Below are 26,729 nucleotides of genomic sequence, written 5' to 3' on the forward strand. Positions count from 1 at the left end.
AGCCACTCTGTGAGGGATGTAACATCCAACTCAAATCAGAACCTAACTCTGCTGTCATCACCCTTCCATTATAAAAAACAGAGTTACAAAGTTTGCCATTCTTAGTTTTAGTCCGTTTCTGTCATTTATGACCCCGTTCTTCATTAAAAAACACAGCACAATTTCTTTTTCATTCACATCTTTATTAGTTTTGATGATCAGTACAACTGCTTTTACCTCAAGTGCCGTCATTCACTCCTTTGTGTTCTAGGAATTCTTGTTCCACCCTCAAGTTAGAAAGATACCAGAGGCAATTTTTATTTTAATAAGCATGCAAAGAGAAAGTAGTAAAATTAAAAATAAATGGCCCTCCTTCAGGTAAAGAAAAATATTAGGATAAAGTCAGCCACCTTTGTGAAGAAGAAATTCAAATACTAGATCAAAGTTTTTAAAACGCCCAGTTGAATGTGTTTTCCTTTCATTGATATTCAAAACCAGATAATCTTTACAGCAGCTAAAACTGTAATAAATGACGGACCTTTTGTTGGTTTTATTTAAGGTTTAAAAGGCATCATTTCAATTGTTTGCGTCCATAGTAGTTTAATTTCTGGCTTATGCTTAGTTGCTATATGATCCTCATACACATCTACTCCTACATATAGAATTACTCCTTACTTCTTTAAGATGGACAACTCACAGTATGACAATAGTAAAACTGAAGTTCTGTGAAATTTAAGATGACAGAAAAATAGTGTCAAATACCCATTTTTCCAGATCCTTACTCCTCCACCTGTTTCTTCTTCTTTGAAACCTTATTAGAAATGCTACTTTCATAGGAAAGTTGACTATTACAAAGGCCAAATGCGTTCATGTTACATCTTGTCAAAGGAGCTGGTTTCTTGGTATTACACTCTTGTATTCATTGCTCTATGAGTGTGGAAAACTGAAATATACTTGGAGTAAGGAACACCAAAAGGAGACAAGGAGCCAAGCTCTCCAATGGCAGGTTTCCTTTCCTGAAGAGGGCAAGCTCCAGCAGCCTCATTTGAAGGAGGCTCTCACCACCCTGCCCTTGATAGGCTGTGGAGGGCGCCAATTCCCCACCAGGGGCACTGGGGGCTCATTCTCAGCGCTGGAGAAGAGGCTCCTCAGCTTTGCCATCTGCAAGGGGCAAGGGGAGACTGTCAGCACGACATTCTGGCCAAATGCACACATTCCACATGTGACAGTCGGCAAAGTCTGGCTGAAAACAAGACAAGGAAACCATGAAACCTGTTGGTCCAGAGTTATTTGGTTACCAGTTCCTGAGTAATATAAGGTCTTTCTCTATTTGTAATAATACTTTTCTTCATTTTGTATAGATCACCATGCCCTCTGGTCAAAGTGTTTTCCTTCGAATTCAGAAACAATTATTTAAATATAAGGGGTCAGTATGAAGCATATGCTTTATGTAGGAGGGGATGACAATATCAGTGCAAATAGGAAGTTAATGGGCCTTCATTGTAGAAGTTTATGGAGTATATTTTTTAAAAACAGAAAAAAATTAGTCATACTATAATTAAAACTAATTTTTTTCTTATAAGAGGAAGAAAAATTTAGGAAATTATCTTCTGTATGCTACATTTCTACCCAAAAATGTTTTTAGCTTTCTCCTTAAGAAAATTTCATTCCTCTTTCAAAATATGTACATGAGTGAACCTGACCATTAAATCTAATCTTTTCATTAAAAAATTATCATATATACTTGAGTCTGTAACTGGCAGAATTATAAAAACTGTCTTAAGTAAGGGAGACATACTGGTAAATACTTTACTATTAGACATTCATGATCTAGGGTGTGAGTTTCTGTGTTGCCCATTTGCTTTAATCTGTTCTCCATAACCCTGGTTACATATTTCTTCCTAAACAATCTTTCCTTGAAAGTCTCTCTGATAAATGTGGCAAGGACATTGATTAGACGGACACTAAGAAGAAAGGCCATGGAAAGGGGTCAAGGGGTATTGGAAGCAGACAGACCAGAGCTGACTCTCAGCTCTTGCACTTGGCTGTGTGATCCTGGGCTAACAATTTAACCTTTCTGAGCCGCAACTTACTTGTCTGTAGAACTGGAAAAACCATATACACGTCACAAGGATGTTAAATCCCTTCCATTAGTATCCTTTTCCCCAAGCCTGTATTTACAATCTCCTAACCAGTGCTTAGTATTTGAGGGGCCTCCAAATTAACAAAGGCTAACTCATATTGATAATCTAAACCCTAAAGAGTTTCTAGAGCATGAATCCAGTCATCGTTCATTATCACAGCCACCTTTACATCATCGGCATTTATCCTGGTACTTTTGGAAGCCAAGTTTTAGAAAGCTGAAGAAGCTGACTGTAATTAACCAGGGCAAACTATGAAGTCTCTAGTCGTATAGCTGTTTTGTAAGCATCCGTTTAGCAGCTGTACATTTTCCATTTAGCATCTATATCTTATACAGCTAATGTAAGTGGCTCTGTAAGTCCGTGTGTCCTCAAGGCTCCACTCGTGGCAGCAGCTTACCTGGTCAGAGCTCACGGTCATAGGCTCCTTCAGCAGGAGCCACACAATGCACTCCTCACAGGGCGGCGTGGTGAAGGAGCCGTGGTAGGTCCAGTAGTCCCGGCAGGCGGGGAACAGGCAGGACGGGTCGAAATTTGTGAAGGGAGCCTCCTTGCCCTGGGAGAGAGGAGGGCGCAGGCTCAGTGAGCAGGTGCACCCACACCGCCCACCCCAAGGGTTTCACCATTTTGTGAGAATGGATTTCAAATGCAATGGAAAAAATGGTACTGTTAAGCAAAGTTCATGACTTTTAGAAATAAAGGTCAGAGGGGGAAGCTGGTTTATGTAATGACTTTGACATAGTCATTGTAACATTTTATTCCCTATTAACTGTCAGTAGAACTATAATTCTATCATTTCTCAAGAAAAGGAAGAAAACTCACATGTAACCGCAGTAAAAATATTTCATATAAGTTAATGTTTAGGTTCACAATGCTAAATAAAAACCAGGCTCCCTTGAATATACTCAGAATACTTTCTGCGGTGATGAAACTTAAAAGCATTTTATTAGAACAATTCCAAAGGCAATTAAAATGAATCTGTTAATTAGAAGAGTCCACTGTTAAGATTTAAAATGTATAGGTGTCGCCCAAGAGAGAAAGGGCAAAACCAAAACCCAAATATTTAGTACTTCTCTAAGTGTGTGCATTTATGCATGCGTGTGTGTGTGTGTGTGTGTGTGTGTGTGTGTGTGTGTGTTGAGGGCAGGGGTTGACCATTCAACTTCTCTTACATTTACTTCATTAAAAAATGTCATCTGACAGACTATGAAAATTAAATAGTCTGATATATGTGAAATTGCTCTAAAAATTATAAACCATACGAATACAATAGCATTTGTTTGTATACATATACTTAGCATATTCATCAAACTTAGTAACAGATTTTAAGTGAAACAAATACACTTGAAAATGTAAAAATAGGGGCGCCTGGGTGGCTCAGTCAGTTAAGCAGTTAAGCGTCTGACTTCAGCTCAGGTCTGATCTCACTGTTTGTGAGTTCAAGCCCTACATCGGGCTCTGTGCTGACAACTCAGAGCCTGGAGCCTGCTTTAGATTCTGTGTGTGTCTCTCTCTCTGACCCTCCCCTGCTCACACTCTGTGTATCTCTCTCTCAAAAATAAATAAACATTAAAAAAATTTTTAAGGGGCGCCTGGGTGGCTCAGTCGGTTAAGTGGCCAACTTCGGCTCAGGTCATGATCTCGCGGTCTGTGAGTTCAAGCCCCGCATCGGGTCTGTGCTGACACCTCAGAGCCTGGAGACTGTTTCAGATTCTGTGTCTCCCTCTCTCTGACCCACCCCCGTTCATGCTCTGTCTCTCTCTGTCTCAAAAATAAATAAACGTTAAAAAAAATTTTTTTTAAATTTTTTAAAAATAAAGAAAATGTAAAAATAAAAATTGACATTCCCTGCTTTATGTTCTAGGAGGGAATATGATTTATTTTCACCTTTGTCTTAACTTTGTCCAGTGCGTCAAGGAACAGCTGGAATTCGCCTTTCTCACGTCCTATCTGTAAGAAAATAGGAAACCAATAATTATATTTTTCCCTTCTCCATAATCTATGATTGTCTTGAACACTGACTGTGATCCATCCATCTGCAACTAGTGTTTATAGATCTGCCAGAATATCTTGTACTAAGCAAAAACATAAGTTTATTTCTCCCCCAAGATGTTAGGGTATATATTTTTTGAACTAAACTTAGACACCAGGCCTCTGAAGTACAAAACCACAAAATCACATGATGTCCTTGACCTTCTCTGAAGTCATTCTTCTCTTTTTTATATATAGAATTAGAGCTGGAATGGACTTGACCTATGTAAAACTAAACTTATTGTCTTTTGATTCAGACCTACTCCACTTCCTATTGTGTTGCATTCAATCACTGAAAATGACCCAATGAGTTCAGGACATAAAACAAATTAGGTCATTCAAAAAGAAAGAAGCTAGATTTTCACCTCTGGCTTAAAATCTAGATTATGTTACTACTAAATTCATAGTGTAAATGACACTAAGTCCACTTTAAACCAAAGTTGGCCCAACAACACACACATTCCATGTGCTATCTTAGCCTGGGATCATGTGAGTGGTGGCTTCCCTAGGCCGAGGGGATGTCCAGCCAGGGACTTGGCATCACAGTGGTTCCCAACATTGGCTTTTCTGGTTTCCAGTGTGATTGAAATAGAGTAACGGGAAAGGATAATGAACAATACTGTTTTTCTCTCCCCACCACCATAATAAGCTCCTTCCAAGGCTCTGTCTCCATTACCCTCACACACACACACACACACACACACACACACACACACACACACATTCATTCTTGAAAGAATTTAGAAGTGTTAGGGTTACTAAAGAATGGCAAAAGAAACATGTTTAAAGGAGAGCTAAATAATTTGAGCTGATCTTAGCAGAAATATCTTGATTAGTTGAATGAATAATGACATTCATTCCTCTCTAAATAAAAGGAAGGCGTGGATCTCATGCTACCTTAACCACTGGTAAGGAACTAAATTTTGGAAGAAAAAGGTGGCCAATTTTTACCTTACCTTCAGAAAAATGCCAACCACAGCTATCCCATCAGGCTGCTTGAGAGCTTCTCCAAAAGTGTTATACTTTGGATTCCAGTGAACCAAATGAAGCTGCAATGATACAATATAGGTTAGGAGGAAATTTTCTAGAGTAAAGAAATATGTATAAAATTATTCACAATAAACCCAATTGTAGTCTAAAGTTGTTGAACACTCTTATAGAAGTTGATAGAATTCTAAATATTGACATGCAACATTTTGGTGAAATTTTTAATGGTTTAAAGAAGAACTGTATAAAATTATTATAAGTAGATCTAGAACTTTGTAATAAGCTATCAGTGAAAGTTGAACTTTTGTTAAACTAATTCAAAATATTTATTTTAGTTTTTCTAACCAAATGAAACAGTGAAACGTACAACTATAAGCAAGAAGCTGCTAACATTCTAGAGTTAGAATTAATAGGGAAGTAGCAGGGGACAAACAGTAGGAAAATTCTTGGGCATTTTTATATCTACCTCCTTTTAGCATCCAGTGCTCAACAACCTGGTGGTAACCTTATCTTAATTTAGAACATAGGCACCAATTAAATTAGTCAAATTTCCCATATTGAGTTACACAGAATGGAAAGAGAATACAGCAGTTCACAGCAGTTAAAGATACTATATTCAAGATCAAAAGCGTTGAGATAAACCCATGTATAAAGGCCAAACTGCAAGCCTTGCCCAAGGTTGTAAGAAATTTACTAAACTTTCCCATTTTCAGGGGGAAGGTGTCTAGAAGGCAGCCTTAATTATTTATCTTGTCATGGCTTTCTAGACGGACTGTAGAGCAGTGTAACAATCATAGTGAAGTGTACTTTGGGTCTCCTAGAGTTTAGTTTAGCCAGCAATTAAGCACTAATGATGCTGCCTAAGACCGTGTCCACAAGCGTCTCCAAGGTTCTTGCCCCAGCTCCCGTGTTGACCAGAACCTACCACTAAAAAAGAGTGCGGCAGTAAAAACCGAATGCTCCTCACCTCCAGTGCATGTGTCACTACCCCTTCCAGGCTTAGCTTTATAAAAACAAAATGCAGGAGGTTTGTCTTCTTCCTTGTAATTTGATGCCTTGATCTGAACTACAAATCAGGCTTTTCCTTAATGGATTAACCAAGAAGTGGTATTTGCTCATATTAAATTGTATGTGTATGTGTTTCTATCTATTCATCTATATGTGTATATACAAATATATACATATATATGTATATATATACATATATATATAAATGTATACATATATATATGTATATATATATACACACACATATATGCACACCCTTCATTAAGAGACTAGAACATTAACATTAGCCAGAATTACTAAATGCTATTTTTAGAGCACTACATTCTTACAGAAGAGGCAGCTTAGGGCCCTGGACAAGATGATAAACTCTGTTGCCAATCTACATAAGGTAGAGTGCCAGGTTTAACACTCACCAGCCATGTAACTTTGTTATGTAGCTTTTCTGTGCCTCAGTTTCCTCATCTGTAACCTATCCCATAGAGTTGCTGAGGGGATCACATAAGTAAATACTTGCAAGCACTTAATAAATGCTAGCTATCCTTATCTTTTCTGTTCCATTCAGTACCTTGGCTTTTTTTTAAAACTGCTATCCAATTTCTTAATATAACCTTGAAAATTTTCATGCATGACATAACCCATCTTCTCTTAACCATCTAGCCTAGAATATGTAGCGACTTCAGCTTATGCTAAAACTACTACAGCTCTTTTTCACAACTATGGGCTTGAAGGAGGAGTAGCGGATACTATTTTGTTGTTAATTTTCACTTGGCAGGTTTCACTTTGTGACCAGAGTGGACCATAGCAGTTCCTCCTACCTCCGCAGCATACTTGACTCCATCCACAGAGTGCTCGGAGCCGTGGTCATCCGAGGTGCCCCAGTGAAGATGAAATTGACGAAGCCGGTAGGGTCCAGTGAGAGGACCACCCCTCAGCACTGTGATTCAGAGAAGCTATGTCAACAGCGAACTCATGCTTCTTTTACAGAGTTTTACTTTAAATTTTTTTTAATGTTTATTTATTTTTTGAAAGAGATGGAGACAGAGCAGGAGCAGGGGAGGGGCACAGAGAGGGGGAGACAGAATCTGAAACAGGCTCCAGGCTCTGAGCTGTCAGCACAGAGCCCGACGCGGGGCTGGAACTCACAAACCGTGAGATCATGACCTGAGCCGAAGTTGGACGCCCAACCGACTGAGCCACCCAGGCGCCCCTACAGAGTTTTACTTTAAACAAGTGTTCTTATAGACAAAGTTTGCTGGGCAAAAGTCAGTCTGCTACTGTTCTCAAGCACCCTGGTCTGTTCTGGCAAAATAAAGTCTTGGGATATATCAAAATAAATGATTTCTCTTTTCTGTCTTATTTTTTTTTGCTTGTTTTATTATGTTTAAAACATCAATTTAACATTTATGACAGTAAAATTAAAACAAACAATGGGCGATAAGGATGCAGACTATCGACAAATGAGTTGGTCCTGCATTGCAGTGGGAAGAACATGACAGTTGAGAGGCAGGCAGATGTAGGTTCAAATCCTAGCTAATTGTGTGATGTCAGGCAAGTGGCTAAACTTCTCTGAACCTGTTTTTGCATCTCTATGAAGGTGATAATAATATCAACCTTTCAGAGCTGCCGTGAGGATTAAATGAGATTAAGGACTTTAAAGTGCTCATCACAGTGCCCATAAGTATACCAATAACTGAGCAAATGTGAATTCCTTCTCCATGTCTTGCCTCCAACTCCACTCTTCTTTAAGACTACAAGCAAGAGCTTTCATCCATACTCACACTGTGTCTACTCAAATGAGGTAAAATGGAAAATTCAGAAATTTCTCGGGAATTAGTCAATGGTGGATGGCTAAACTAGACAGTTCTGGGTAACATTAGTTTTTGAGTTTGTTGTCCAAATACCTCAACCCTTCACTTAACTTTGATCTCACTTCATTCACCTGGGGAGTGATTTACAGGTTCAAATATTTTCTGCAGGTCATTGGAAACTATGCAAAAATCCTAAAATCAAGATTTAGCAACAAAAGCTACATCAAAATAGAATTCAGAGAGTAGCTATTCTAGAAAGGATTGACCAACTATTGGTGCTGAAATGGCACACTGAAAGCCACATAATATAAATCTGAAACAATAGAGCTAGACTTGTGTGAGCTTGGTCATGTAGAAATAAGTGGTTTGATTCATAGCATTTTTCCTGTCCAAGCACTACAACAGTTATTTTTTGGGCACATGAATCCAATTATTAGGATAACTCATATGGAACTGTATTTCACCATTTTTGCTTACAAAACTGGTATTTTCATGTGGTTCAACATAATAGATACTGTTTAGTTTTGTCGTTTCTCCTTCAGAATGGAACTTGATTTAAATGGAGAAGGGAGAAAGAAATAACAGCAACATGAAATTATTGTTTAAGAAAATACAAATTTCCATGATATTTCTTATTTGGAGCCTTCTGGTAGGTAGGAATTATGACACTATGCTCTTTTTATAACATCTTTGAGAATACTCATTTATGTAAATCAGTGAGGATAATTTTAACTTTTTTTACAAAGGTGGTTGTAGGAAAATGTATTTTGTGCATCAATCATCAAAATATTAGATTCTTTCTTACCTCATTTACAGTGAAATAAAGCATTTCTAATTAGCCTTCTTTTATTTCTCCGACTTGCTTAATAGTGTTGTGAAATAAAGAGTTTTTTAAACATGTGATTTTTCATTTGCACACAGCACAAATCACTACTCACGAAATTGTCAGATACTTCAAAAACACTCACCAAAAGGATTAATTATACGAACCCCACTGAAGCATTGAAGGCAATGTTCCAGACTCATCTAATGACCTTATTCTCTCCCCTGGATTGCCCCCCCCCACACACACACACCCCAGAGGCAGAAAATGCTATGTTCCTTGCTTTGTAGGATGGTATCTCGGCCACACTTGGGAATGAGTGCCTTGCTCTCTAGGCTGTGGTCAAAAACCACAAGAACCCTTAGGTGTAGGCCATCAGAGCCTGAAGGACACTCATTTGGACTCATTGCCATCACCTCCCTATCAAGCTGCATTTCAAGAATGCATTGCCAACTTTTAGCTTGGGCAAAGGGCCATTTTGCAGCAGCAAAGTTGACCAAGGTTAGAGAGTGTGACATTCCTAGTCAATGCATAAATATAATTCTTCATGACTAGAGAAAAACAGAGTATCATCTCCATTTTCAGAGATGAAGCGGTTCCTTTTCCCACTAACTCTGTTACTGTGTCATAAATCTCATTGTGCCAATATGGACATTGAAAATGCCCATTTGCCTCTACCTAAGTGCCATACTTACTTGACCTATCGTAAGTATCATCAAACACAACTCTGCAGGTCTTGCCGTTGTTCAAGATGGTCTTGCAAGAGCCAGGATCATAAGATGCTGACCATGGCAGCAGAGAAGGGTCGTGCCTGATGTCTTTAGTATGCAGTTCGATGGGCGACTGGTTGTCTCCCTTGGCAATTGGATAAAGTTCATGCCAGTGGTCAGGACCTAGGAAGTCAAGTTGAGGGCATGGATTTATTTGGTGGCACATTCTGAGCCCTTTCTAATAGACTAAACCAGCAAAATACACGGACACTAGTCAATGATTATGAAAAGGCCTTGGATTTCAGTTTGGGCAAGACAAGGCTTAGCATTTAAGACCTTTTCATAGTTTTGTTAATAATGAACCTAGAAACTATTTAACTCAGAGGAGTCCCTCTGCTTGCTCAAGAATACAGCCTCAAAGGCTTATTTTTGAGATGCACTTCATCACATGTCTTACCAATGCCATCTTCTATCATGTAGCTGGAATAAAATAACACTGACCACATGTGGTTTTCAAAGCACACCCATATTTCTTTTACCATGGGTTAGGCAGAAGCCAGCAGGCAGAGCAAGGATCTTAAACCAACACCAGGCTAAGAGAGGTTAAAGTGCTTGCCCAGTATCATGGAGTAAGGGACAATCAGAACTGGACCTCTCGTGGGCTGACTTCTCAGTCAGAGGCAGTGTGATCTTGAGCAAGTTACGGAGCCTCTCTCTGCACTTCAGTTTCCTCCAACGGAAGTAATAACGGCTCCATACCAGGGAGAACTAAATGAGATAAAGGTAAAAGGGTCAGCAGCTTTTGGCACTTGGTAAGTGCTCAGTAAATGTTAGTTTCCATCAACCCCTCCTCCCATAGTTTCCCACGCACTCCCTAGATTTGCCCACTTTCTATGCAATGCCAGGGGCTCCTTTGGCACTATCCCGGGACAGGGGGGAGGGGGTGGGTGGCTGCTCGGACTCACCGTTGTGGCTGGCGTAGCCCCACTCCTTTGCCATGGTCGTCTTTGTGGGCACTGGACCGCAGCTGACTTCTCTCCCCGGCGTCGTGCAGAGTCCCCGCGAGCCCGCGCCTTTTATATAGGTCCCCCACACACTGCATGGCCTTATTAGGTCAGTGAGGGTGGGGCGGGGGGCTAAACTGGATTGGGGTGGTATTTGGGAGGCGCGGTGGGGGGAAGCCAATGAATTCCAAGAGCTAGACAGCTGTTGGGCTCCGAGGGGAGATGGGCGAAGGCCCCCACCCCCTCCCTACCCTCTCCCTGAAACCGCGGCTCCTGGCTCTGCTAACTCTCCCTCCGTCTCCCAAAGCTGCAGGGCTTTCTAACTAGTGTTGCCGAGGTGCAAAAATGCGGGCAACTTTTGTTTCCTCCTCCCTGCCTCCCTCCTGCAGGCTTTTTGTTGTTGTTGTTTCGGGAGGTGGGGTATCCTAACTGTGCTTAGCCACCAAATAAAATGTGCACCCCAGCAGCGCTTGCAGCCTCACTTCGAAGTTGCTTTTAGCCCAGGCTGGTTGTCTGGCTGCGGTCTGTGGACGCTTCTGGGAGTTTGTTTCGTTCCAGCGATCCGGTTACGGTGGCTGGAAAGAACACGTTTGTTTGCCTGACCCGTGTTTGACTCCCTTGCAGACAACTTGTAAAATGTTAGGAGCAGAGGATGGGAAGAAAGAGGCCGGAGGGAAGGTTCTATAACTCCGCTATCCTTAAAGATATTTACAATGCCCTGTCTTTGGAACCGCCCCAGGCAGCATTTCCCAACCTAGCGAGTCCCTTTGGTCTGCAGGACGGTGAGGGCTGGATCTTGGAGAGCTCCGGGAATCCGGGAGAGGTCTGCATCCTAGGTTCACGCAGAGCAGGAGCCTGGGACTGATTTACCCCTACTCCGTGAGCCGTACCTCTGCTCACGAAAAGTCGAGAATATTCTGGAGTGTTGGAAGGCCACAAACATAAAGTGAGTCATATTGTTTAAAATGTAGAGCCTCCTTCTCCAAGAAAGAATGAAAGATTAGAAGAAAAGGAAGAGGAGAGGCTTCCAGAATTGCTTTGTGTTTTTCTCTGTCCCTCCCAAGTTGTTTTGGAATATGATGACCCAGGCGAAAGGAGGGTGGAACTGGTAGGTCCAATGTGCACAGAGATATATTTTTAAATGTCTGGTTATGGTTTACATTGAAGAAGTCAATGTACTACAGATTTGTAAGTCTGAGAGTATATTGTCAAATTTCTTCTTTGTTCTAGGTCAGTAATACTACTACTTACAAAAAAGACAGCAAAGAGACGTAAGACTAATTTCAGTGCTATCTTGAACAAGGTTGCAATATACATTTCCTTAATTGCTTTGACTTTTATTGATGCTAGCATTTTGTATTTGGGGATTACTAACCTTGAAAAGGAAATCTCTCATCATGGTAAAGATAGCTCATCCCCAAGGCATGTGGAATGACTGACCACACTCATAACCTGGACGCCAGGGGAGTCACTCCCCGGCGTATTTTTGTGACCAGGGATCATTTGATCCACACAATAGCAGTGTGGAATCAAGAACTGAGATAGTTCGGAAAATCTAAGCGAACAGCAAAGCAAATGCCCTTAGACTCTGAACTCAAATATGTCAGTGTTAGATTAGAAAACCTGCAGATTTGGGTTGTCTGGGGTCAACTTTCTGCTTTACTGTGATAGTGTGGTGCTATAGTTTGTAGTTAATGGAGGTGTTTTATATTTCTTATTGAGTACATAACTATTTGTATCAGTAAACTATGATCTTGCTTCAATTCATTAAATCATAATTTCTCTTTTTCTGGTATGTGTAGTTAAAATTGGTAACTACATTTCATGTTATTTGATACAGTGGTAATACATATAAAGTGGATTTTTTTATGGAAGTATAGTTGACATACGATATAATATTAGTTTCAGGTGTACAACATAGTGATTGGATATTTATATACACTATGAAATGATCACCCTGGTGAGTCTAGTTACCAACTGTCCCCATATAAAGTTATTACAACATTCGTGACTATATTCCCTATGCTATACTTTACATTCTGTGATTTATTTATTTTATAACTGGAAGCGCATACCTCTTAATCTCCTTAGCCTATTTCAGCCATCCATTCCCCTCTTCCTCCACACCAGCAATTACTGGTGTGTTCTCTCTATTTATGAGTCTGTTTCTGTTTGGTTTTGTCTGTTCATTTGCTTTATTTTCTATTTCTGTTTGGTTTTGTCTGTTCATTTGTTTTGTTTTTTAAATTCCACCATAAGTAAAATCGCATGTATTTGTCTTTCTTTGTCTGACTTATTTCACTTAGTATAATACCCTCTAGGTCTATCATGCTGTCACAAATGGCAAGATTTCATTCTCTTTCATGGCTGTGTAATATTCCATTGTGTATATACCCCACATTTTCTTTATCCATTCATCTGTCAGTGGACTCTTAGATTGTTTCCATGTCTTGGCCATTGTAAATAATGCTTCAGTAAACATAGAGGTATATATCTTTTCAAACTAGTGTTTTCTTTTTCTTCTGGTAAATACCCAGGAGTGGAATTGCTGGATCATAAATTTTTGGAGGAACCTTCATACTGTTTTCCATATTGTCAGCACTATTCACATTTCCACCAACAGTGCACAAGAGCTCCCTTTCCTCCACATCCTCGCCAACACTTGTTATTTCTTGTCTTTTTGATACTAACCATTCTGACTGGTGTGAAGCAATAGCTCATTTTTGATTTACATTTCCCTGAGGAGTAGTGATGTTGAGCATCTTTTCATGCGTGTGTTGGCCATTTGAACATCTTCGTTGGATAAATATCTACTCAGGTCCAGATAAAATGCTTAATAAAATCTTTATACCAAGCAAGGCCAATAATCCAGGAATTCATCATATTGTTATTGTTTATGTATAGACAGAATTTTAAAAATGGGTTGTCAGTCAAATATCATATGACTTCACTCGTATGAGGACTTTAAGACACAGAACAGATGAACGTAAGGGAAGGGAAGCAAAAATAATATAAAAACAGGGAGGGGGACAAAACAGAAGAGACTCATAAATATGGAGAACAAACTGAGGGTTACTGGAGGGGTTGTGGGAGGGGGTATGGGCTAAATGGGTAAGGGGCACTCAGGAATCTACTCCTGAAATCATCGTTGCATTAATGCTAACTAATTAGGGTGTAAATTAAAAAATTAAAATAAAAAAAGAAAGAAAAATAAATAAAGATTTTTAAAAATAAAAAAATGGGTTGTCATTAATCAAAAAAAATAAAAGACTCTCCACAATGAATAAACAACAAATTAAAGACTGTACACAATGCCATATAAATTCAAATTAACACTAGGCAGAATTTGCAAAATGAAGTATTTAATAGTTTAGGTGTCATCGTCTCAAAAAATGATGGTTGGCGTTTTCATTGTATTTTCCTATAAGAAAGTTAATAAAAATTGGAATTTTAAAGCAATTAATACCAAATCATGTCAAAATAATGTATTTTTCTAGAAACCACAAACTAATCATTCTCATCTTAAATGATTTGCTCCAGCACGTTTGCCTGTAAATTTCAAAATTCCCTGTCAACAGTGCAAAAAGATCATTTTTTTAAAAATTTCTGTTAACTTTTTTTAATGTTTATTTTTCGGAGAAAAGAGATAATCACAAATGAGGGGAGGGCAGAGAGGGAGGGAGACACAATCCCAAGCAGGCTCCAGGCTCCAAGCTGTCAGCATGGAGCCTGAGGCGGGACACGGGACTGAAGCTCACCAACCGAACTCACCAACCGCAAGATCATGACCTGAGCCAAAGCTGGACACCTAACCAACTGAGCCACCCAGACACCCCAAGTGCAACCATTTTAAATTGTGTCAAAGACTTTGAGATTTCTGGAGATGGCTTTAAAAAGAAAACTGTTAGGAATACACAGAGATAAATAATGCCAGAAAAAGAGCCAGCAATGATTAACTACAAATTCTTTCCTAGCATAGTGACAGCATTCCTCCCAGCATTATTATTGATGTATTGGGCAACTTGTAGGATTTTTCCCCCCCAAAAAATGTGCTTATACAAGGAAAGGAAGAGCAAGGTCAGAGACAGAAAGTGAAAGAGAAACAGAGTGACAGGCAGATAGACAATAGAGCCTCCAAGAAAGATCATTTGGGTAAACAAAAGTTTTTGGTGGGTGGAGTGTCTGAATTGTGGAAGTTTCAACTAAGCCAAAATGACTGATAAAAATCAAAATTTTAAATTAATGTATTTAATTTTCACATATAACATAACTTTTACCTTCCTCCCTGACAATGTTTTGTTTTTGTTTTTGTTTTGTTTTTTTCCCCCAAAAACAGAATTGGAAAACTTGGCTCATCACATTATATAGGACCATGATAGACTTAGTTCCTGAGTTTGTCACCAGTAATAACTCTCTTGGATTGGATCTTAAATTTTGGTTGCTGTTAATGGCAACTTTGTAGGAAGACGTGTCGCATCTGATGTCCCTTACTAACAATGTATCTATCTGAGATAGTTACTTTATTTGCAAGGGAGGAGCATGAATCCAAAGGTGAGGACCCCCAAAACCTATGTAATGAGGTTTGATCAGGGTTTATAAACTTATTTTCTTTTAAATACAATTTTTTCTTTTAAAATGCAGTAATAGCGGGGCTCCTGGGCAGCTGAGTTGGTTAAGCATCCGACTTTGGCTCAGGTCATGATCTCGCAGCTAGTGAGTTCAAGCCCGGCATGGGGCTATTGCTGATAGCTCAGAACCTGGAGCCTGCTTCAGATTCTGTGTGTGTGTGTGTCTCTCTCTGCCCTGCTCATGTTCTGTCTGTCTGTCTCTCTCTCAAAAATAAATAAACAATAAAAAATTTTTTTTAAATAAAAAAAATAATAAAATGCAGTAATAGTATCTTAAATAGAAGAAAATTCATTACACTCTATGATATCTTTCTTAGGATCAAGTTTAGATGGTCAAATTTAGTTTTCAATAACTTAATCTAGCATTTGCTTGCAAACTTAAGTGGAATTGTGTTTTGCTTTGCCATTTCATAGCACTTAGGTGGCTGTTTGCCCAAATTTTTTTGGTCTCAGATACCTTATCTGTGAAACAGAGAATAATGCCTGCCTTACAGGAGTCTGATGAGGCTTAAATGAGATAATACAGTAAAGTACTTATTACAATGTAGGCCAATGTATTTAGGACTCAGAAAAATTAGTACCCTTCTCTGGCCTTGTTCTTTTTATCCATTTCTCTTTGAGCAGACACCTGCTCTAAATAACCCTTGTTCCTTGTTGGTCATGAACAGTGCTTTCAGTGCATATTGCAGAGCACAGGTGCTAACCCGCAGACATCACTAGGATGAACTGGTGGAAGATAAAGTTGATACCCACAGCATTCACCTTCTCCTTGAACTACTCGGAGCCTCTCAGTCTAATGGCCACCCTTCCCAGGGTGGGAGTCGAAGTAAACCTTTTTAACCACCTGTGACCAATTATTTGCAAAAAGTATTAATCTAATATAACAAATTTAACTGAAATTCTAAATACTGTAATAAGAACTAAATATAATTCCTACAAGGCTTAACAATTCTCTGGTATACTATTTGGTAAACAAGTTTTTAAAAATAAAATTCAAACTCTTTTAAATGATATTCAGGGGACTTCAAAAGTCTACCCTCTCTACTTTTTAGCTCTAGCCTAGCCTTTCCTTCCAAATTCATCCACCCTGCAATTCGAGGCCACGCTGCTGTTAGATTTGTATTGATTTTTTTGGTATTATTTTTATTTATTTTAAGGGGGTGGATTTCGGGGTACTGTTTAATACTGTTTAGTTAGCCACTTCTGGCTTTAAAGCATTGCTCTCCTAGGCTGGTCAGATAACTTTTCAAAATAATAACTGCCTTGGACACTTTACTTGGTTATTAGCAACAAACAAAGTAATAGACATACACACACTTGAAACTAACATTTTGCATTTATCATTATTCTCACTTCACAAATTTAATGGAATGAATGCTTAAGAGCTGTGGGGTTTTCATGCAGGAAGAAATGCAAAGTATTATTTTAAAAAATATAAGGCACAAACTTGATAAAACTAAAATCATGGCATCTTAAAGACATTAGAGACTGCTTTTCATGAAATTTCTGAATAACAGAGCCAAAAAATATCTGCATCAATTGTTTGAATATTTAATATCATTAGGTATTTATTTTTCCAAAAATAAGTAATCAAGACTAATAGGAATTTTTGCATTAATAACATATACCACACAGCTATTTTATTATATTTCTTCCAAATAAATAATGAAATTTAAATAACCTACTCTTAAAATATTTTGTGTTGACATAAGTGCACAATTTTCAGTAGTTTTCAGCTCTAATTGCTGGATAATTGACAAATAAAATTGTACGCTGTTTAAAGTGTCCATCATAATGAGTTGATGTACGTATACATTGTGACACAGGATTCCTCCCATCTAGTTGATTAACACATCTATGACCTCGCCTATTTATCTTTTGTGTGTGTGAGAGAACATTTAAGTCTACTTTCCTAGCGAATTCAATTATACAATATAGTTTTATCTCCTGTTGTACCATGTTACACATTAGATCCTCGGACTTTAGTCATCTTACAGCTTAAAGTTTGTATCCTTCTACCAATCTCTCTATATTTCCACTTATTATTTTTTTTTTTTTGTATTTTAAAAGTAAACTTCCTTCTATAGGAAAGGGCTACTTAATATCTTCATTTCCTCCAATGTAGATACTATTGACCCTAGGATGAACTGTTATTTTATGTTCCACTAAGAAAAAAAGTGCTGTCAAGTAAGCCATCACACACAGCTTTTCAAAAAGTCCTATCAATAGTGTTTCAACACGCCTCATACCCTAAGACTAAGGTGCGATTAATTGTTATCTGTTGTCTAGAAAAAGTTCTTTGGATGCTTCTGATTTTGCCTCTAAATGATAAGGACTATCTTGTCATTGTAAAAGAGATGTAATTTCTGTTTAGATACAGCTTTATAATGTTGTTTTTTACTTTGTTTTACATTCTAATGCATCCTCTTGATTTGTGATGTTTGGGGGGGAAATGATTGCTTACTATGATATAATATTAATGTATTTAATAAATTGCAATCACCTGAAATCCCTGCATATAGTTTGGCCTTTGGTATTTAAATAACTTAAAACTAATATGAAATTTTGACATAAATTTTCTCAAAACAGAAACATTCTTAGTTAACTATTATTGCTGTAGAGAAGAGCACACCTGTGGAACATAATGGTCAGCCACACACTCCTCAAGGTGATTATAATACATTTGTGTAAAACAGAAATTAGGAAGAAGGAAATTCCAAATGGAGAGCAAACTGCTGCACTGAGATATTGTTTTTGCGTGCTCTGGTACATAAGCTATCTACCTTGTTTTAGTAGAGGTATGTTTATGACAAAATCTTTAACATATCCTCTCTGAAATGCTAGCTCAACATCTCACCAAGTGGTCTCTCTGTGACCTTGAAAACCAGAATGCAAGATGAATAGCTAATCATGTGAAATTCTATAAACCAAAAAGTGATGAAAAGGATCCATATAAACATTGATGTCTAAAACAAACGTGGTTTTTTCCATACTAGAACAAATATTTTTATTGACTCTAGACCAATTCAGTGTGTAACTAGAATTGAAACTTCTGGAATTATAGTTTCCTATCAGAATTAGCTGTAGTAAAATGCACTTTTCTTCATGCATCAGAAGAATCATGTGAATTCAAAAGGCTTTAAGGAATTTATATTCTTTATTTACATCGCTAAAATAAACTCGCTTGTAAGATCCAATATATTTTAACCTTGAAACAAAATATTACTAATAGAAACCAGAACTAGTTTTTATAATTTTAATTGTTCACAATATCCTATTGAAAATGGAATATATCTGAATGAAAAGTACTTGTATGTCATGTAAAAATGAATTGCAATGTATAGAAGAGCCAAAGCTGCTTTCTCAGGGCAATGAAGGCTTTTCATGTCTCACTCTTTAGAAAAGAGAACCTAATTATTGCTGGTTAATATTTATGAATGCCAACAACATGGAAAAATTGGAACATATATCCACACGTAGGGCCAAGAAAGTTTCAATCGAGGCTTGATACATAAGCGCAGACAAAAACCAGTGGGAAAACAATGGGTTGGTTGGGGAATAACATGATCGGGGACCAGGAGTGTCCTGCTCCTGCTTGGAGAAGATCTATCTTGCCACCTCTGCAGTTAATCCCTCATTAAACTCCGATGTTCTACTGACATTAACTCTTAGGACAGTTTATCCCTCTGTACTATCAGAGCTTGAATCCTCAAGGGTGGCCATTCTGACCAGATTTTTGGTTTTCAGTTTCACAGTTAGTAATCACTTATTATTGACCATAAAGACATTCTTCTTTTCAGAAAATACCAAGGAAGGGGTAGAGAAGACAAATAATTCACGCCGAGAAAGCTCCATTCAAATGAGATGGATGAACCTCGCTGTCCGTCTTGGACAGAAGCACACATATGAATACCTTGCTCACAGCCAGATTGATGCACATGGCTCTTCCAAAATAAACAGAACTAGATTCTTTGTTTGGCAACCATTGTATTCAGACTCACAATTACTTTTCTAAGGTATTCTTTTTTTCACACAGGGATCAGAACTGAGCCTGAGAGGAACAGCTGGTCAGATTTTTTCATCTTTGGCCTAAGTCACAAACTTCCCACATTGATATTTGATTGAGAGGGTGAGTAATGGGCATTGTTGCCTGGGGCTCGGTACTCAGATTGCAACCAGCAGCACTGCCTAGTCGGGGATAGGGTGATGAGAGAAACACATGGCAGCTTAGCATGTCTGATATTGTACAAACTCTCCCCTTGCCATAATTAAAAAATGGCATGAGCTCCAAAGTGAACTTAAAAAAAACTGAGTTCGTCAATTCTGATTCAGGAACAACCATTTCTTCACACTTTCACATTGTTGAACTGTTGTGTTACTAAAATCTATGCTGATTTTGTTAAGGTACATTATTTAGTGAAATAAAAAAGGATCTCTCTTTGGTAGTGGTAACCTAGAAAGAGTTGTTCATTATTACTTGTCCTGTAAAGAATTTTATTATTCTTTTAACAAGGATAGAGTAATAAGAATTGCATAAATATAAATATGGAAGTGTGTGGAAAATATAAATTATAATAATATATTTCACAAATTTAATATACCTTGATTTGAACATATATCTTTAATTTAGGTTTTACTACACATGTAGATAAATGACATGCCACAAATCTTAGCATGAATCCTATCTCTCAGAAATGGTTTCTATGCCAACCACCAGACAGAAACTTCTGAAGTCACTACATTCCACTCCATAATTTTAAGTCATTACATCACATAAGTGTATTTATTTTGTTCAGTGACTGGTCCAACACTGTTCTTTAGCCTATGACATCAGTGACTAATCATAGTAACTACTACTTCTGAAGTTCTTATTAGTATATTTGACCTACCAAATCAAATAAATTCCAAATGGAATAATATTTATCAAAATCCAATAGGTTTTTAAATATATCTAAAGAATGCGTTCAACACAGATCTTTAATGCTTTCTACATGTCATGCTCTGTTCTAGGCACTGGAGATATACTAAGGATGAAGAGAGAGAGACTGACTGCTCCCACTGAGTGGGTGGTACTGATGAAAAGCAAGTAGACAATAACCATGTGGCTTATCAGGAATAATCCACTGGAGAGACTGGAAAAGAGGCATCCTCTGTAGGTGTGATAATTGTAGAATAGTTTCCTGAGGAGGGGAAATAAAAGAACTAAAGCATGGAAAGCCATTGGAAGAATTCAAGAAAAAGCACTTCAAGTGGAGGAAACTCCAAGAACCCTGTAGCTGGAGGGTGGTAATCTGAGGAGAGGGTGTTGCAAAGTGGAGTGAGAAAGGATGGTACAGGCCAGGTCACGTAGGTCACAGTGAAGAGTAGATCTTTGACGTTGGTGCAATGGCAAGTTATTGGAGAGTGTCATGCTGATGAGGGATATGACCTGATTTGCCTTTGCAGATCACTGACTATGATGTGAAGTAGAGCTGGAGGTGGTAAGCAAGGAGAAATATAAATTTGCATTATTATGATTCTAGTAAAACATTTTCTTCATGAGATGAATCTACAAATCTCAGATGGAGTTCATAATACCATTAGTGACATTTGCATGGCTGCACATGAGAAAGAAACAGGAAACAAAACTCAATTCTGCATTTCAACATGATCACCATTAAACTAAGACAATGAAAATGCAGAAAAGTAACTATTTTCCTCCATGCTTGGGAGTAAGGAGTGGTTATCAGTTAGAGATTTGGGTTACCTAGTAGGTCATTGGTATTGACTACTACCCCCACCCCCGTGACCTCCATTTTATGACTTCTCTTAAAACAATATCTGAAATGTGAGTAGCCCAGAGGAGCCTGAGAGAGGGAGCTGTAAAATTCTCCAGGCTCCTCCCAACTAGAGGAAGACCAGGAACCAGCATACCTGTAGCAAGAGGGGGTCTCTGTAGTTAAGCCAGAGCAAGTTTTTGTTTGTTCACTCATGTGTTTTTATTTATGTATTTGGTGCATTGGTTGTAAAATAGAATTAGACCACAAAGCGTTGAAATTAACAATTGGAACTCAGACTTCCAGAGACCTGGGTGCCGCCTCCAGCTCTGCCACGTACTTGGGGCCAGTAACGTCCCAGTGCATGGGCTCCCTCGTTAGTAGAACTAGGAAATGTGTTTGTCTTATAGATTCATTAAGATTACACATGCAGAGTACTTAGGAATACTACCTGGTATTAATAAGCATTCACTAACTAGCTTAAAAAACATAGAAATGTAAAAATAGATAAAAATTTTGTCCTGAGTGAATTAGTTCCCAATTAAATGAAACTTCATGAAGGCAGAAACCAGGACTGTTTTACATATATATTGGGCTTATAACCATAGGCCCAATACCTAGCTCAGTAGCCATAAAACAAATACAGTTGAAGAAAGGCAGGCAGGCAAGCAAGAAGGAAGGAATTCAGAGAGGGTAGAAGGGAGAGAGGAAATTTCTAACTAATAGGAAGTGAATTGTTTGAAGGAGAATTTCTTTCACTCCCATTAAGCAAAAGAAATTGTTTATAGTCAAAAGTATCTGATAAAAGACTGAAACGTGTTAAAGATTTCTTGAGATTATACAGAACTAGAAATGGAAATCTAAAACTGTGTGTGTGTGTGTGTGTGTGTGTGTGTGTGTGTGTGTGATGCACTGAAGATATTGCATTTATGTACAGAGTGCATTCTAGGGTTTGATTTCAATTTCCAAAATATGCCTCTAGATTACTCACTTGTCTCGATTTCCACTGCTATCATCCCAGTCTAAGCCCTAGACATCTCTCATCTGAACTATTGCTCTCTCCTGTGTGTGCCCAGAATATGTGCTCGCTTCAGCAGCACATGTACTGTGTGTACCCAGAATATACTAACCTCCTTCTAGCCGCAGAGGCTTTCAGCTTCTGTCTTCTAACTAAAGTGCTCTTCCCTTAGGCTCTTTCCCATCATTCAGGCTTCAGCTGAAAAGTCACCTGTTCAGAGTGTCCTTTCTTGGCCACCCCATCTAAGTAGATTCTTAATTTTTATGAGAGTACCAGGTGTATATTATTTCTTCTACTTATCAAAACCTATAGCAATTTCATTTATCTGTTTCCTAAAGTGAATGATGAATGAATGAATTTATTTCTGATTTAACCATACCTCAGTTATCTGAACTAGACAATAATTTGTTGAAGCCAAACACTGTTGACCTTTCTTTCAAAGACGTAAACTTTGTGATGGTACCTACAAGTTGAAGTTAAGCACACGTTTTTCCAAACAACATGTTAGAGAGCATCTTTTAGTCACTGTTTCACTATTTATAGGAAATTAAAATCACCATGCAAGTTGTAGGAAAGTCACCTGCCTAACACAAGAGTAAATACGGTAATTTCCATCCCTTACTCCTTCCATTCTTTCATAGGCATCTGCCAGCATGGCATGCATATTGAAATCCCAATTCAGGAATGAAAATCTGAAACCAAGCTATCTGCTTTTGTGTACTCTGGCACTGCATCATTTAAAATAATCCAAGAATGAAAATATGAGCTAAGCTGTTTGCTTTTTTAAACATTGAGCGTGTCAATCCTGAAATTCCACTGGACAAGCATTTACTCTCCACAAAGGTAAGAGTTCCTGTTGACCTTGAATTATTCAGATGTCTAACAATACAGTACCCTCCAATATATGTTCATTCTGAACAAATAGAATTTGTACCAAATTATGTCACGATCACAATCAATTATAGCTCACTAAATAACATAGAGATTAAATGTTTTTAGGAGAGCATTTAAGATGTGAGGCTCTGAAATCATTGCACCCTGAGTTTGAATGCAAGCTCTGGCACTTACAAGGCGTTTATCCTTGAGAAAGTTACTCTGCCTGTCTAAGGCCCCAGTTTCCTTGGTGATAAAATGGGGATAATAAAATATTTCATTAAGATCTTCTTAGGGCTAAATATAATAGTGCATATAGAATATTTACAATAGTAGCTTTCTTAATACATATTAGGTGATGTAATAATAATAATAATAATTATATTATATAATATTATATAATATATATAATATATATAATATATATAATATATAATTATTATATATATAATATATATAATTATTATTATTGTTACTGGCTTTTTTAGTTCAAATGGATCTTACAGGTTCTTGAGTCCAAACTTCAGTGAAGTTCCAAGAATCTCCAATTTATGAGTGGTCATCCAGACTCTTCTTGAATGAATGTAGATTATTCTATGTTCCTCAATTTCAATTGTTTGCAAATAATTTATGCAATTTTATTGTCTCATTTGGTCCTAGTTCTGTCTGTTGGAGTAAACAGAATTAGTTTACCCATCAGCCCTAAGATATCCCTTCAAATCTTTGAAAATAGCTATTTCACTTTTCTTCTCTCACCTCCACTGCACTGTCCAAGTCTTCATGTTAAGCTGAACATCTCCAGTTCTTCACGTGACACAGTTTCACTCTCCTCTGAACACAACCCACTTTGTCAATACTCTTCTTAATAATAGCTGGAAAAAATGTTGAGTATATTTGTCAGAATATGTCTGGCAAGAGCAATGACCAGAAGTACAATTGTATTCCTTTTCCTGGACACTACATTTCTTTTAATGCAGGATAAGAATGCCTTAGCTTTTTTGGCTCACACCTTTGGATCATATTGAGCTTGCTCTCAATTAAATATCCAAGTCTTTTTCATGTGAATTTCTGTTAAGCCAGTACTCCCTGCATCCCGTATTAATATCAGCCTGTAGTTCCAGTCTGATGAAATCTTTTTGAATCCCAATTCTTTCTTTGAGCATATCAACTATCACTTCCAGCTTTGTGTCAACAGCAAATGTGGTCAGCTTGCCTTTTGTGTCTTCATTTATGTTGTTGATAAGGCTATCAAGTAGAATTTTGCCATGGAAAGAACCCTTTGACCACTCTGGGGATATTATCCCAGGTTGAAATCAGCCCATGAATTAATATTGTTTGCATACAGTTATCCAACCCTTTGTGACTCTCCCTAATTACAGGGTTAACTATTCTTACCTATAAGCATGCTGCTGTTAGTAGTGTGATGTCATGAAACACTATAACTCAGTTCAAATCCTTGCTTTGTTACTTACTGTCTGTGTGATGTTGGGCCAGTTATTTAACCCCTCTGAGCTATCTTTTCCTAATTTACAAAACAGTTTTTAATTAATAGGCTAGTTCATGATGAATTGTGTCATATTGATCAATGGGTCTCAAAAAGCCAACATACTTCAGGCACATGGAAATTGCAGCATAAAATGAATTGCTGAATAAATAAAAGAGCAATGATTAAGTCAAATTACTTATTGAAATCAAGATGCGTTGTCTATGTCTATGTTATTTCTCCGATCTTTTTGTGTAGTCCACTTATGAAAAGTTGATAATAAGATATGTAAAGTATTATGTATTTATAAATGATCCATTGCTAACTCCTAAGATCACTATAGTCTTTATTGTTTATTGAGATATGATTTACATATTCTAAAATTAACTCTTTTATAGTGTGCAATCTAATGGCTTTTAGTATATTTACAGAATTGTGTAAACCCCAGAATCTAATTTCAGAACATTTTTTTAAATTATTTTTTAACGTTTATTTATTTTCGAGACAGAGAGAGACAGAGCATGAACAGGGGAGGGGCAGAGAGAGAGGGAGACACAGAATCCTAAACGGGCTCCAGGTTTTGAGCTGTCAGCACAGAGCCCGTTGCGGGGCTCAAACTCACAGACCGTGAGATCATGACCTGAGCCGAAGTCGGACGCCCAACCGACCGAGCCACCCAGGCACTCCTAATTTCAGAACATTTTAATCACCCAGATAAAAAATTCTGTACCCATTAACAGTCCCTCCCCATTTCCTCTTCAACCTTCAACCCTAGACAACCATTAATCTATTTTCTATTTCTACAGATTTGCCTATAATGCGCACTTTGTATAAATAGATTCACTTAATAATTTGCTTTCTATGAATATATTTTTTTACTTAGCATAATCGTTTCAATGCTTATCCAGGTTGTAGCATGTATCATTACTTCATTTGTTTTTACTGCCAAATAATATTATATAGATGTACCATACATTATCCATTCATCAGTTGACAGACATTTGAGTTGTTTCCACTTTGGGGCTACTATAAATAATGCAGCTATGAGCATTTGCATACAAGTTTTTGTATGGACATATGTTTTTATTTCTCTTGGATGTACACATATATGAGTGGAATTGATCGATCACAGGGTTACTCCGTTTAATCTTTTGAGGAGTTGTTTTCGAAGGCAGTTGTACCATTTTACATTCTCACCAGCATGGAAGAAGGCTCCAGTTTCTCCGCATTTTAGCCAATACTTGTTATTTTTCAACTTTTTGATTATAGCCACTTATTATTATAGTGTGATGGTGCGTAGTGGTATCTCATTGTGGTTTTGATTTGTATTTCCATAATGACTACTGCTGTTGAGCATCTCTTAATGTGCTTATTTGACCATTTGTATACCATCTTTGAAGAATGACTATTCAAAGTATTTGCCCATTTTTCAATTGCAATATTTATGTTTTTATTGTTGAGTTGCAAGATGTCTTTTATATTCTGGATGCTAGTTCCTTATCACATGTATGATTTGCAAATATATTCTCCCATTCTATGGATTGCCTTTTAACTTTTTTGATAGATTTTTGAAGCACAAAAATGTTTACACCTGATGAATTTCTATTTATTTATTTCCTTATGTTGTTCTTGTGCTTTTGGTGTGTCATATGTAAGAAACCATTGCCTAACCCAAGGTTACAAAGGCTTATGTCTATATTTTCTCCTAAGAGTTTTATATTTTGCCCTTAAATTTAGATCTTTTATCCATTTGGAGTTAATTTTTGTGTATTGTGTGAGGTAGGGGTCCAACTTTTTTCTTTTGCCCATGGATAGCTAATGGTACCAGCACCATTTGTTAAAAAGGCTATTCTTTCTGCATTGAATATTCTTGGAAAATTGTTGAAAATCAGTTGATTATAGGGGGGTTAAACGTCAGACTCTTGATTTCAACTCAGGTCATGATCTCTCAGTTTTTAAGTTCAAGCCCTGCATCAGGTTCTGCGCTTACTGTGAGGAGCCTGCTAGGGATTATGTCTCTCTCCTTCTCTCTCTGCTCCTCCCCTGCTTGTGCCCTTTTTCTCTTTCTCAAAATAAATAAATGAACTTAAAAAAAAAGAAAATCAATGGACTATAAATGTGAAATTTATTCCTGCACTTTCAATTCTCTTCTAGTGCCCTACTGTACTGTTTTGAATATTATAGCTTTGTAGTAAGTTTTGAAATTGGTAAGATGAATCCTTCATCTTTGTTCTTTTTTAAGGTTGTTTAGGCTATCTGGGTCTCTTCCATTTTTCCCTGCATTCTTGGATCAGCTTGTCCGTTTCTGGAAAGAAAGAAAGAAAGAAAGAAAGAAAGAAAGAAAGAAAGAAAGAAAGAAAGAAAGAAAGAAAGAAAGAGAGAAGAGAGAGAGAGAGAGAGAGAGAGAGAGAGAGAGAGAGGGAGGGAGGGAGGGAGGGAGGGAGGAAGGAAGGAAGGAAGAAATAAAAGGGAAAGGGAAA

At 37.7% G+C, this 26,729-nt stretch overlaps 1 protein-coding gene and 1 long non-coding RNA gene across 5 annotated transcripts; one reads left to right on the top strand and one right to left on the bottom strand.

The window, feature by feature from the left end:
• Positions 1-161: 161 nt before the first annotated feature.
• Positions 162-10,607, bottom strand: CA3 (carbonic anhydrase 3). Its single transcript, XM_015080474.3, has 7 exons — positions 10,453-10,607; positions 9,473-9,670; positions 6,962-7,080; positions 5,108-5,200; positions 4,008-4,070; positions 2,521-2,676; positions 162-1,140 (listed from the first exon to the last, which is right to left on the bottom strand). The coding sequence occupies exons 1-7, from the start codon at positions 10,484-10,486 to the stop codon at positions 1,021-1,023; spliced, it is 783 nt and encodes a 260-aa protein (XP_014935960.2). The 5' UTR covers positions 10,487-10,607; the 3' UTR covers positions 162-1,020.
• On the top strand, positions 10,024-26,351 carry LOC106982312 (uncharacterized). 4 transcript variants are annotated; one of them, XR_008292494.1, is made up of 5 exons: positions 10,024-11,599; positions 19,156-19,248; positions 20,130-20,275; positions 22,535-22,736; positions 24,758-26,351. It is a non-coding gene; the product is annotated as an uncharacterized LOC106982312 (long non-coding RNA). The 4 variants fall into 4 exon arrangements; XR_001431343.3 differs by having other exon boundaries at positions 10,025-10,299; XR_001431342.3 differs by having other exon boundaries at positions 10,026-11,437.
• The last annotated feature ends 378 nt before the right edge of the window (positions 26,352-26,729 follow it).

This window comes from Acinonyx jubatus, chromosome F2 (assembly GCF_027475565.1).
Source record: "Acinonyx jubatus isolate Ajub_Pintada_27869175 chromosome F2, VMU_Ajub_asm_v1.0, whole genome shotgun sequence".
In the NCBI taxonomy this organism is placed as follows: Eukaryota; Metazoa; Chordata; class Mammalia; order Carnivora; family Felidae; genus Acinonyx; species Acinonyx jubatus.